This window comes from Bombina bombina, chromosome 4, assembly GCF_027579735.1.
Source record: "Bombina bombina isolate aBomBom1 chromosome 4, aBomBom1.pri, whole genome shotgun sequence".
In the NCBI taxonomy this organism is placed as follows: Eukaryota; Metazoa; Chordata; class Amphibia; order Anura; family Bombinatoridae; genus Bombina; species Bombina bombina.
The window spans coordinates 767,655,996-767,670,139 of record NC_069502.1 but is presented as its reverse complement, the minus strand read 5'-3'; the positions used below and the strand labels follow the sequence as shown (position 1 = coordinate 767,670,139).

The window sequence follows — 14,144 nt, the reverse complement described above, 5'->3', positions numbered from 1 at the left end:
GGCCCTTTTAAGGGCTATTGGTAGTTTATTGTAGGCTAGAGGGTGTTTTTATTTTGGGGGGATTTTTTATTTTTATAGGGCTATTCGATTAGGTGTAATTGTTTTTATTTTTGATAATTCAGTTTATTTTTTGTAAGCTTAGGGATTTTTATTTTTCATTATTTAGTGTTTGTTTTTTGTAATTTTAGATTTTTTAATTTTTAATTTTTTCATAGTGTTAGGTTTTTTTAAATTTGTAATTTAGATTTTTTAATTGGAAGAATTTTTTTTATTTTATTAGTATAGTTATGTTAGGTTAGTTTATAGTTTTATAGGTTTATTTTTATTTCACAGGTAAGTTTTTATTTATTTAAATATAGTTCTATTGTAATCTTTATTTAAAGTTAGTGGGTGTTAGGTTTAGGGGTTAATAGATTAATTTAGTGTTTTGCGATATAGGGGGCTGGTGGTTTATGGGGTAATAGGTTTATTTAGTGGCGGCGATGTGGGAGGCTGGAGGTTTAGGGGTTAATAGGTTTATTTTGTGGCGGCGATTTGGGAGACCATAGGTTTAGGGGTTAATAACTATTATAGATGCGGAGATGTCGGAGAGTGGCGGATAAGGGGTTAATATATTTAAATAGTGTTGGCGATGTGGGTGGGTGTCAGATTAGGGGTTAAGTATTAAATAGTGTTTGTGATGCAGGAGGGTGACGGTTTAGGGGTTAATAGGTAGTTTATGGGTGTAAGTGTACTTTGTAACAGTTTAGTTATGAGTTTTGTGAAACATTTTTGTTTTGCAAAATCCCTAACTACTGCTCTCAGATGGTGGTATGGATCGTGTTGGTATAGGCTGTAACGCAAGCTTCTTAGCCGGACCGTAGAACCTGTAATACCGGCGCTATGAAAATCCCACACAAAAACTTCATTTTTTTAGAGCGCAATGGACGTTGAGTTACAGGCTAAAATGCTTGCGGAATAGCTATACCGACACGACTCGCAATATGCGTTCCTGGCTATTACGCTGGAATGGCAATTTTTTCAGCGTTAAAAGCCATAACGCAACACTTGTAATCTAGCCAATTGTTGGATAATAAAAAACATTTTGTTTGAATTGAAGAAAAAACTGTTGCTAAGAAGAGTGACCTGTTAATGCTGAGAAAAAAAGAAAGCATTAAATTATTCAACATGCTAAGTTTTCATAAAATATTACTCATGTTTGTTCCATTACATGCAAAAAATTAAGTGATACCTCCATATGTTCGGTATATCAACAACAAAAATGACTCAAATTGCAACACTTGCCACTGTTTCTCAACCACGGTCCTCAAGTACTCCTAAAAGACTTTGGTTTAACTGATACACCCAGGCTATGGACACTGTCACGGACTAAACGTCTGCTGGATAAACTTAATGGGGATTCTCTCTCTAGCTAAATGGAACAAGGAACTCTGGAGCATTCTAGGCAGCAAAGCTTGAGCTTAACTATAAAGTTCTGACTTGCAGGTATTTAATTCCAGCTCGCCTGAGGCATATTCCTTAGCATCATCAAGGGCTACACTGGCAGGAAGGTGGTGAGGTAGGTCATATGCTATATATATATGAAATAGAGGTAGAGGGATTAGGTAAATATCTGGGACAACTAATTTTCTTCAGGTAAGTCATGTCATTCTTAATAATAAACCAGGAGGCCCCTGTAAGATTAGGCTAGATACCTTTTATTAGCTATCAACAATGCAAAATCTATAATAGCTAGAGCTTGAAAATCTCCACTGACCCCACTAAACTAATGTCATTAGAAGGCTACGGGTTTTATAAGAGACAAATAATTAAACTTTTTCCACCAATGTCCACTTTTACTGGGATTAGTTTATATTTGCCTGATATAAGACATAAACAAACTTAGATGGACGCCAATCATTTATATCCCTATACAAATACCACATTTAACAACTACTTAAACCTGGAAGTGCACTGAGCTGGACAGGTACCATCACCCCCACTCAATTCCCCCCTTAACCTATCCCATTCTCTCACCCATCCCTGCCTGTGCCTCTGCCCCTCTTCATTGGTGAGCTTGCTGGAGATAAATTCTGCAATCTTTCTAAAGGTCTGTTTAATCCTCCAGCCCTTTTAAAACATATTGATAAATTTGTAGACTGACTGGTTGAGGTTAATCCAAAGATAAGAAATATTACTTAATACAGAGGAGACTACTAGGACACACTCTTTATCTGCTATAACCCCTAGACTCCGTTAGAGTGTTCCATGCTGTCCTAACAATGCTGGGCTTTAACACAGAACGGCATGGAATGTCCTACCTTTTTTTTTAGCATCCTGCAGCCTCCTCCTTTTAGTTAATTGATAATTAGACTGGGTGTTGTGTCTAGCATCGTAGACAGTCTTCCATGATCCGAACCCAGCCTTGAAATCACATGATCTCCTTGACGATCACATGATTTAGTTTTTCAAGCAAGTGTTTACATCAGAACTTCTTTCTGATCTTGAAGACTTGCCCCCGGTATGAAGGGGTTAAGGTATATCATCAGATGTTTATTGGTTTACTTGTTGGCATGTTATATATTGTATAATATTCGTTTTGTTTTAGTTTATGAAATCAAGTTGCAAGAATACAAATAATAAAGACAAAAAATATACAAATTACAAAGAAAATGAGCTTAGCTAAAGATTAAAACAACACACATCCTCAGGAAGAGGCGTGACCTTGAAATCGGTAGTGTTGCAGAATGTGGCCCGACTGCAGTGTTTTTGGCATTACCAGTTCACAAGTATTTGTTTATATTGCTTTATTGTTTTTTGTATGTTTTTTTTTTTTTTTTTTTTTTATCTTTAATCTTTTATTGAGATTTTTAGTAATAACAACAATGTGAGTAGGAAGTGGAAGCAACTGTGGTGAACATATTGGTATGAAATTTCCTTTTTCTATTATAACCTCCCCATAGTTATCGAAAGGGACCCCAACCAAACTTATGTGTCAAAAATGGAAGGACTAGCAACTGAGATAGGCATGGTCTAAGCAATTTTGCAATGGGCCACTCATTGACCCTCAATTATAGATTTTATGAATACTAGGCATAACTGAAACATGTAAATAGTTGAAAACTGGCCAAGCAAAAAATAGTTATGTATTAAATAAATAGTTATGTATTAAATAAATAGTTATGATGAAATTGACTATTACCATAATATGAAATAATCGCATTTGTCCAAGGGTTACTCTAGTACCCAAGAGAGGGTGAACTAATAATGCTTAATGGACATTCTTAGACTTTAGTAAATAGAACAACATATATTACTTAAAGGGACAGTCTGCACCTCATTCATCTTAAAGTCGTACCTTAGATTAAGCTGCAAATAGCCTCCTGCGCCCTTTCTATATCATGCAGCAGGAATGGCAAAAAAGTTATTTTAAAATGAATATTGTTTCTGGACAGTTTGAAATAGCTGCCAAGCTCCACCCACCGATGACACAATCTGGGCTGCATCTATGCACTGCTGAATAGCATTGACAGTCTGTTGAATCCAACTAGTGAGCCTTTTGTGATTGGAAGCCATATGCAGGCCAGATCGTTAAATCCTCAGTGGGTGGAGCTTGGCAGCCATTTCATACTGTCCAGAAACAATATTCATTTCAAATAACAGTTTTACCGTTCCTGCTGCATGATATAGAAAGGCAGAAGGCTATTTGCAGCTTAATCTAAGGTAAGACTTTAAGATGACTAAGGTGTAGACTGTCCCTTTAACTAGTTTAAAACCTGTAATAATCAACATCATACTTCCAGACACCTGTAAAACTTTAAATTTTAATCTTTGGAGTTCTGAAATATCATATCTTATGAGATAATAAGATTGTGTTGGAGTACATTTAGGTTTAAGGTAATGCAGAACTATTAATATACTAATTCTTCTAGTAATGGGAGTATAAGGGCATTGAAAACAACATGTTGTGGGGTTCCAGTAAGTAAATATAAGGCCAATAGAGATGGGAGCTTTTGTTATAAGGGGGAATTACACACCTATCAAAGCTTTTGGGTAAAAGAGATGCTATAGGACTTCAGTCTCAAAGATTATTGATATATTTTAGTCTTTCTATCTATAGACATTGGAGACAGTATGTTATAGAGAAACTAAGAGCTCAGGAAAGACTGATATAGCAAAAAGCATTTGTTAGGCAAACATTTATAGTCCATATCAAAGTATATAAGTACCTAAATTGTTATAAATAGTAAACTTACTAAAATCAACTAGACATAAATCGAGATTGGAAACATTGGGTAGCTTTATCCCCAAAGAGGTGCCCCCTGTCAGGAAGTGGGATATTCTCTGGGGATGAAACGTATCTAGTCTTAGCACAGATGTCTATTTAAGGATCCCTTCAACTTAATAGAAACATGTGCATTGGAATATAGTAAACAGAAATTGTGTAGCCACATCTGTAGGATTAAATAACCAAAGTAAACTCATCTGATTAAGTTATACGAACAAGCAATATTAAGCTAAACTGGGTTTAACATATACAACAGGGAAGGCTAATGGTGAAGCTCTCAATGGATAGAAGAGCACGTATTCCCAATCCTCAGACTATCCGGTCGTAATCTATGGTTCTGCCAATTTAAAATCAGAAACCGGACAGGAGCCGTGCACACTGAGTTCAGAGGTCCAATAGTGAAAATAAAGTAGCAAAACATTGTGGGCAATAAAGCATATAGGTACTCTATCCCTGTTTTGGGATTATAAGTAATTTATCCCACTTCCGTTTTCATAACGAACATGTAGATCGGCATAACATCCTGAGGAAACGTGCAACCAGAGTGCTGTGTCACTTGGGAAATAGCCATCTGTTCATTAGAGGTAAATTTCAAAAAGGATAGCAGTAACAAACTTTGTTGTAATCTCTTCAATTGTTCCCACACAAACAAACATTCTCCTTCCCAGCATATAGACTCCTAGTAATGTCCACCACTACTATCTCAGGATTATGGGAACTTGTTATATCTCAAGATCTGCTGATGAGTCCGTATTGTAGTTGCACTTAAGAGCCTCTGTTATTTCCAGATCTCTCCTTTCCGGTACATTCCTAAGCTCTTTCCCACTTTGTTGTGTATACCAAATTTGTGGTGCCCCCAACAGCCAGAGCACCAGTACTGTTAGCATGCGGGACATCGACAAAGGTTATGGTAGAGGGAGAGCCAACTGTAATCCTTAGCGTATCCACAAAGGCCGCCTAATGATGATCAAGACTAGCACATCATTCTTTCAAAAGAGATGTATAACTAGCTCCATGATGTATGACATGGAAAATAGGTGCTGGGTAGATTTTAGTATATAAGATGGTATAGCAGTTGGTGTTTACTTGCTTGACCCGGGTTAGCAGGGTGGGGTGCCAAGATCTTCAGAGAAGGCCGCCTGCAGAGATCTTGGCGGTCCAGAACAGGGCAAGTATATCATTCACGCAGTATATATCAAACTATTTGACACTCTATAGTGCATTATATCTCGGACTGTATAGTACAATTGTGGATGCTGCCAAAGTTTGGAGCTAGGCGACATATCTCAAACTTCACTACGAGCTTCTGTTTTTGCGGCCATTTCAGTCACTGCCTGGACACGCCCTCCTGTTATTGTACGTTTCTATTACATCAATTGTGCAGTTTTAACTATTTAAAGTATTATTGTCATATCTTTTTTCAATGTGCGTTTAGCACAGCTCATTTTACTTAATTTTGAACATAGACATTTTCAATACACTGCATTTTTTTAATATATGGGAAGCAAATAAAAATTCCTACAATGTCCCTCTAAGTATAACAAATAACAGTGTACCTATGCAATCAGGAATGAACCTTTTCCTTGATCAAACACTGATATTTGTATACTTATAAAAAAAAAAAAGTTTATGGCAGTTTGAGTAAATATAACTTCATGTTGAAATGAATGGCTATTTACCATGTAACTCTTTCTTTATTTTACGGAGTTCTTTCTGAAAGTCTTCAAACTTCATCTGCGACACTTGAAAAAGATCTTGTGGTTCCGGCAATGTAAAAACACATTCTTCTTTGCCTGCATTCTGGGGTTGAAACGTATATTGTGTTTCAATAAAACAAATTAAAAAGTCAAAACAAGTAATTTCATTCTATTAACTAGTTATAACATTATATAAATCCAAATGAAAACTTTAACAAGTAGATGGATTTGGAAGGAGTTAGTTATTTTTCTAAACTTTTACAAAATTGGTCAGACTAAAGGAACAATTGTATTTATGTGTAAAAAAAATGGTTTATAGCAGTTCAACATTCATGCCTCAGAAATAAAGTGTACCCTAGTATAAGGCCGCTGCTGTTTGTGTTTGTATTTATTTGTATTAACAAAATAGTTAATAAAGTTTTACTAATGTTCAAAATATAAATTGAATTACATTCACAGCATTTAACATTAATTTATAAGTCAGTTAGAAATTCCATTCACATGCAGGGGCCCAATAGTCCAGTGCCCTAATCCCCCCCCCCCCCCCCTTGTATGCCCTGCCCCATGTAAAAAGACTAAAAAAACCTCTATATTACATTGCATAAACACTTCTTCCTAAGCTAAATACAGGATGTCCATTGCACCTTCTCATACCCTCACCACTTGCATTGCAGGGCCCCTCAAAGGGTAGGCCCCTTGGGAGGTGCCCAACTCAACCTTACAAAGGCCCGACCTGATCATGTGTCAAATACTTTTGAGAATAAATATGATGTTACTTTATGTTCTTGTACAGATAAATCTGAAATATTAGGTAAGAGTTTCAGTATGGGGTAAGAGCTAGGCAAATTACATTATCTGTTTATATTATATGCCTTAGCATGCACTTTTAGATTTAGATATAATCATCAAAATGTATTATATATTGCCCATGATACTGCATTCTTTGAAACAAGGATATGGGACAAAAAAAAGAGTAGAATTATAAAATATGCTATAAGGAATTTATGAAGACACTTCTCAATGAAAAATCTGCTTAATGCATCAACATTACCTTTGTTTATCAAAGTTCTGCAAAATTATTATTGAACTTGCTACCCCTCCAGCTTTAAAATAATGACTGCTTGTAATTTCTCTTCTTGTGAAAACTGTTATTTTTTTTCCTTCTGATGTTTTATTTAGTTTGGTTTTATATTTTAGACCAAGTACAATTTTAGACGATACTAACAAATCAAAATATGACATCATGAGACATTTGAGAAATATTGACCACAAGTTCATTACTTACCTCGTCAAAGTGACGTAAATAGTATGAAACTATGTAAGAAAGCAAATTCCTGCTGTTATCCTATTTAAGAAAAGCATGTGATTAAAGATATTTATACAAAACTTAAAGAAAAAAAAGCACACTGAAAAAAAGAGTATTAGCTGCATGCTTTATAAAGTTCATCAATTTTGAAGTTAAACATATTGCTGGTTTTAAAACAGACCATAGTATCAAATACTAACAATTTGTTTAAAGGGGCAATATGCAAATAGCTTATAAGAGTTGTATTACAAACAGCTGTAAGAATTACCCTTTTATATAGTCCTTTTATATAGTCTCAGCTCTCTCTTCCACCCCCAACTGAAGGATGATTTCTACTGCTGTATTTTGTTTATATAGCTAGGCTATAGAGAATACAGCTGTATTTATATGTTCAGTATAGGTGGCATTTTCAACAGGCAAAAGCAGCTATTAAATTAAATGTCAAAATAGAAGCAAAGTAGCTGTTTATAACAATGTAATACACTCCAGTAGGTGCAATGGATCAATGGAAATACATTTATAGACAGAAAATGTTATAGTACATCTCCTATTAAAATATGAGGAAATGGTTAGTCGTTGTGCCATGTCAGGTGCAATTTAGTCTAGTCCAATGGCAGCTGCTTCCTCAAAAAAAAATTCCATGGTGTTTGGATATACCCAGAAATGTCTAATACTTACGTTACTCTTTAGATCTTTTAGTTTTGGCAGTATGTCTAATGCAAAGCCGTCGGCTTGGCCTCTAGTTCGATTCCCACCATTCAGGTAATTTCCAAAAGCAAGTACCAAGCTCAAGACACGCAACACTGTTGGGCCCTCTCTTAAAGTCTGAAAATAAATACCAACATTATAACTTTGTTAATATATTCTGAGTAGTCATCGAAACAACACTACTAAAGGGACACTGAACCCAAATTTTTTCTTTCGTGATTCAGATAGAGCATGACATTTTAAGCATCTTTCTAATTTACTCCTATTATCAAATGTTCTTCATTCTCTTGGTATCTTTATTTGAAATGCAAGAATGTAAGTTTAGATGCCGGCCCATTTTTGGTGAACAACCTGGGTTGTTCTTACTGATTGGTGGATAAATTCATCCACCAATAAAAAAATGCTGTCCAGAGTCCTGAACTCATAAAAAAGCTTAGATGCCTTCTTTTTTAAATAAAGATAGCAAGAGAACGAAGAAAAATTGATAATAGGAGTAAATTAGAAAGTTGCTTAAAATTGCCTGCTCTATCTGAATCACGAAAGAAAATAATTTGGGTTCAGTGTCCCTTTAACTTACAAATACAGTAGATTTGCATAATCAACAAATGCATGAGAAAAAGACAAATCAATAGCACTTAGTATGAACTTCAAATAAGTAGAAGATTTTTGTTCTCACAGATTTCAAAGTTAGGTCTATTTCCACTCCTGCTTTATCATGTGACAGCCATCAGCCAATCACAAATGCATGTACGTATAATTCTGTGTATTCTTGCAAATGCTCAGTTGGAGACGGTGACTCAAAAAGTGTAAGTATAAAAAGACTGTGCACATTTTGTTAATGGAAGTAAATTGGAAAGTTGTTTAAAATGGCATGCTCTATCTGAATCATGACTTTTTAATTTAGACTTGCGTGTCCCTTTAAAGTCCTAGCGTCCACAAAAATCGAATTTACAGTTGTCTACCATAAGGTTCTTTTAATATACAGTGTCCTCCTTTTCACAAAAACTGATTCATATATTTTTCTCTCTATATGGACCCTATGTATACGTTTAGGTCTGTGCGTATATGCCAATGTTTGCATTTATACCCACGTATCTAGCTAATATGTTCATTTTAAGTTCAGTTATATAGAATTAGAAGTTTTCTCAGCCAGCTCTTCAAATGCAAAAACAAAACCCACTGTGTAAGTTTTGTCATTGAGATTACATAGCAATATAGGTTAAAAAAAAAAAAAGTCTTAAGTTCATCAAGTTCAACCTTTCACACATTTCAGTTACTACTGTTGATCCAAAAGTGGGCAAAAACAATGACACCTAATAAAATGGTAAAATGATTTGATTAACTTAATGATCAATGAATTGTATTTGCTTGAAACATTGTTGAATTAATAGAAGGTTTTTTCTCAGATAGATAGATAAATAGACATAAAACATTTGATTTTCATATCCTGTAAATGAATATACCTATCTGGGAGCAATAAATCCCTTAAAGGGACAGTCTACTCCAAAATTGTGATTTCTTAAAAAGATAGATAATCCCTTTATTACCCCATTACCCAGTTTTGCATAACCAACACAGTTATATTAATATACTTTTTACCTCTGTGATTATCTTGTATCTAAGCCTCTGCAGAATGCTCCCTAATCTTAGGGCTGTTTACGACTTGCATTTTTGCCAATCAGTGTGGTTTCATTTGTAACTCCACAGGAGTGAGAACAGTTATCTATATAAATTACACATTAACAAGCTCTGTCTTGCTGTGAAAAGCTTATAAAATGGACTGAGATAAAGGCGGGCCATGCAGGGGCTTAAAATCAGAGTTTTAGATGTTATAAAGTATATTAAAAAAACAATGTTGGTTATGCAAAGCTGGGGAATGGGTTGTAAAGGAGTTCTCTATCTTTTTAAACAAGGAGTAGACTGTCCCTTTAAAGAGATAATAAACCCCAAATTTTTCATTTAAGACTCAGATATAAAATACACTTTTAAACACTTTCCAATTTACTACTGTTATCTATTTTACTTCATTTTCTTGGTATCTTATTAAAGGAGCAGAAATGCACTACTAGGGAGCTTGCTGGACACATCTGTAAGCCAATGACAACAGGCATATATGAGCAGCCACCAATCGGTAGCTCCCAGCTCCTAAACCTACCTAGGCATTTTTTTCATCAAAGGATACCAAGAGAAAAAGGAGTTTAATAATATAAGTAAATTGGAAAGTTGTTTATAATTGTATGCTGTCTCTGAAGCATGAAATAAACATTTAGGGTTTCATGTCCCTTTAGATATACATTATACATCTACTTTTGTTTTCAATATTAATTTTAATAACCTTAACATTGTCATGGAAATATATTTTGCACATTGACTTGCTACACAGCATTTCTGTAGCCTTAGAGTCCTCTCTAGTCAGAGCCCTACAGGGTGTCCAGGCATAATGCTGACACTACAGATATGACCCATGTTTGCTCCTTACAATGCAGGCAGCCAAGAGGGAAAGTTACAGGTTGCCACAATGCAGCAGGTAAACAGAAGCAGGCAGGACTCAAGGTGGGGAAAGAAGCAGAGACACTACCTGCTATTATCTCACAGTACCTCCCTGCTTAGCTCTATGGCATTGATTTGCTTTGTCACCCGCCTGGCCTACAGTTACTGTACAATTAGTCATGGTTAGAAATCTGTACATTTTTAACTCTATACTGATCTAGATACCTGAAATCATTAACATGCAGGTTGCGCTATGTGAGTGTAATGAAATATTTTGAATTATACTTTATTAGCCGTTAGCAGAGAAGGAAAAATCTGGTACAACATGGCTTTATGAACGCTTTACACTTATATTTCAATATTTAAAATAACTAAATATTTTATACATATGCGGTTGAGAGATATTTTACATAGAAACCATTTATACCAAGAAGAATGTTGTCATATTAACCCCTTAATGAAATGGATGTACCCTGTATGTGAGTGCAGTCTCACTATTAACCCCTTAGATCAGAATTTACCAAACCCAGTTCTACGGACCCTTAAAAGGCCAGATATTCATTATATCTTAAAGGGACATGAAACCCATTTTTCTATTTCATGATATAGAAAGAGCATGTAATTTTAAACAACTTTCTAATTTACTTCTATTATCTAATTTGTTTTATTCTCTTGATATTCTTTGCTGAAAAGCATATCTAGATAGGCTCAGTAGCTGCTGATTGGTAGCTGGACTTTTACAGCCTCATGTGATTGGCTCACCCATGCGCATTGCTTTTTCTTCAACTAAGGATATCTAAAAAAATAAGCAAAATAAATAATAGAAGTACATTAGATTGTTGTTTAAATGTGCATTCTCTTTCTGAATCATGAAAGAAATCTTTAGGTTTAGTGTCCCTTTAACTAGAGCACAGGTGAAATAATCAGCTGATCAGTAGCCATGGTTACTAACCTGTTCTCTCCCTTCAGCTGATTATTTCACCTGTGCTCTAGTTAAGATATAATCAATACCTGGCCTGTTAAGGGTCCTAAGGACTGGAGTTGAGAAATATTGCCTTAGTGTAACCCCTGTCGTTAAGGGGTTAATATTTAGAGTAGCAATACAAAACAATATTTCAATTCTATATTATAAAAATAATCATTTGTAGAATTTTAACCTTTACTGACCTCACACACTTTCTGTATTAATTCAAGTTTACGGCAGATGGAACTAACATTTTCTGATATTGTTGAATGGAACAGAATGCAAAAAACTCTTTCTGAGAAATTTGGTATCATGGAAAGTTCATGAAGGAACCTACAGAAAACATACAGATATGAAACAAAACAATTCATATTCAGTCAAATCATATTGCAGTCATAATTTATAGTCTGAAAAGTAATGACCAACACGGATGAAATGAAGGATTTCAGCAAGAGAGGGTGAACTTTTTGTTTGAGCTAGGATATAATCCTGATAGAGAAAACAGAACTTAATTCTTTAAAATGCTTTGCCCTCCAAAGGTGATAGAAAACAACTTTTATTAATTAACGTTTAAAAAGTAGATACACATGGCAGGGGTCCATTAAAGACGACGCATTTCATGCTGAAACGCATTCAGTCATAGACCTTGGCTATATTTTGTTTTTAAGATTGTTCTACATATATCCCCCCGATTAATTATGATTATTAATATTGATTATAATAACTTTTAGATATGCACTCAATTTATTAGGCATTTTGCTGTAGGCAGGAACATTCAATAAACTTTATAGTATTTATTACCTTTCTTTTTACAGAGACATTAGAAATTTAGCATTTTGCACATCAAGCAAGGGGCAGTATGATGTAACATATAATGTGCATCATTGGGACAATGTAAATATGTATTGTGTGTACAGACACATATACAGTTTTCATTAATTCCTCACTAAAAAAGAAAGTGTTTTGACCTACATATGATATTATATAATCATTAGATAAGAGGCGTTCATATGAACAGCCTACATAAATTTGACCCTAAAAGCCTCTGGAAGGATTGGAAATATTAATTTAGAAGGATTAATATATATCAGATCTCCCTCTGTCTCCAAATTAGGAGAGGAAGCATCAAAAACACTGACAGCTGTCTGGCTACAAGAGGGGATCTATTGCATTTATGATCAATTATCACTGTAGATGAAAGCAGATAGTCCACTTATGTTTTGGTGGTTGTGGCTGATACAGCCGTTTAGCCCATACTTCCAGAATGCTCATGATGTAAATTTATGCCCAGCTTGTTTAACCTAATTCCAATTTTATTATTCCATCCAGTTCTCTAAACTGATCATTTAATATGTCTGAACAAGAAAAAATATGTTTTAATAGTTTGATATCATCATAGCTATATTGAGAATGGCAGAGCGTGTGCGTGGTAAATAAAGGGCTTTTTTTGTGATGGTACTGAGTACCGCAACCTCTGCCATCTCATAACAGATCACATTTTTAATAATCATGTAAATGATGTAAATCATCATGTAAATAACTATTTCACAAGAGGGTACTGTAAAATATATCAAACCCCTACACATTCATGCATTGTAGACAATGTTAACCCTTTGCTTTTCTCTAAGTTATTGAGCACAATATATCAATCAATGACAATAAGTACTGGCACCTTATGTTTTACAAAAAAAGCACTGGGTATATTTGTATCTAAACGTTTTATATGCAAGTACAATATATATTTTGTTTCAACTTTTTATATTTCTAAAAATTTGCTCACATGCCCTCAGAGTGAAAACAAAATTCAAACTATGGGCCCCAAGTGAAATAGTTAGAACACCGCTGTAGTATAGCAGGATTTTGATCGCTTGTAAAAACCTGGAAACATAGTATATTGTTTTTGTTCATACTTTAATTTCCTGTTTTATCCAAAGATCTCACATTATATACAGGTGCTACTGATGAGTAAAAATCCATTCCAAAAAGAACAGTTTAGGGTACTCTTATATAGTGATAGAGTTTAGCAAAAGTGCATTGACAGAAGATTGAAAACATTATTCAAACTACAATATAATTATTTGTTGCTTACAATATTAATTGATGATTGTATATTCTATTGGAAAAACAACAGTTAATAAAAGTCTGAATATTGAGTGAAAACAAAAACATTAGTCCCGTTACAGAAATATTCCAAATCAAATATTACAATTCCAAAATAAGTCATCATATTATGTATTGTTACATTCTGTTGAGTTTAATTTTAGAATTTAAAAGCCTTTTAATATTTAAAATTTGAAACTTCAACTCTGGAATTTGCAAAAAAAAATTCCTATTTTGTGTTGTCAAAAATATATGTGTGTAATATGCATGTTTAATGTAGAATCTTTGTAGTGTTTTTAGGCATTTGTATAGTGTATGCATTGTGCTAGACTAACTGCTGCACTTATTCTCATTCAAGCTACAGACCAATATCTGGGACTATAATTCCCACCAACCTCTGTACCTAATCATTCAATATATATCAAAAGAAGGGTCTTTAAACTTTTATATCTCAGCAATAATTGCTCATATTTTCACCAAAGCAAAATCTATCTGCAGATTGGTGCAAATATTTTTGCTATAGGTTTAGCTTACCACTTTCACAGTTTACTATTTTTTTTTTTTTTTTTTTAGTATTTTGGGAAATTTGTTTATGCTATCCAAATCTATAGG

The 14,144-nt window shown here is 34.4% G+C and overlaps 1 protein-coding gene across 1 annotated transcript in view; it reads right to left on the bottom strand.

Moving 5' to 3' along the window:
• Positions 1-14,144, bottom strand: part of LOC128657840 (formin-2-like) — a 213,456-nt gene that overhangs the window by 26,634 nt on the left and 172,678 nt on the right. The window contains exons 11-14 of the mRNA XM_053712262.1: positions 11,636-11,765; positions 7,949-8,095; positions 7,250-7,309; positions 5,947-6,067 (exon numbers count right to left, since the gene is read on the bottom strand). Coding sequence (XP_053568237.1) covers positions 5,947-6,067; positions 7,250-7,309; positions 7,949-8,095; positions 11,636-11,765 — 458 coding nt within the window. The remainder of the gene's footprint in view (positions 1-5,946; positions 6,068-7,249; positions 7,310-7,948; positions 8,096-11,635; positions 11,766-14,144) is intronic.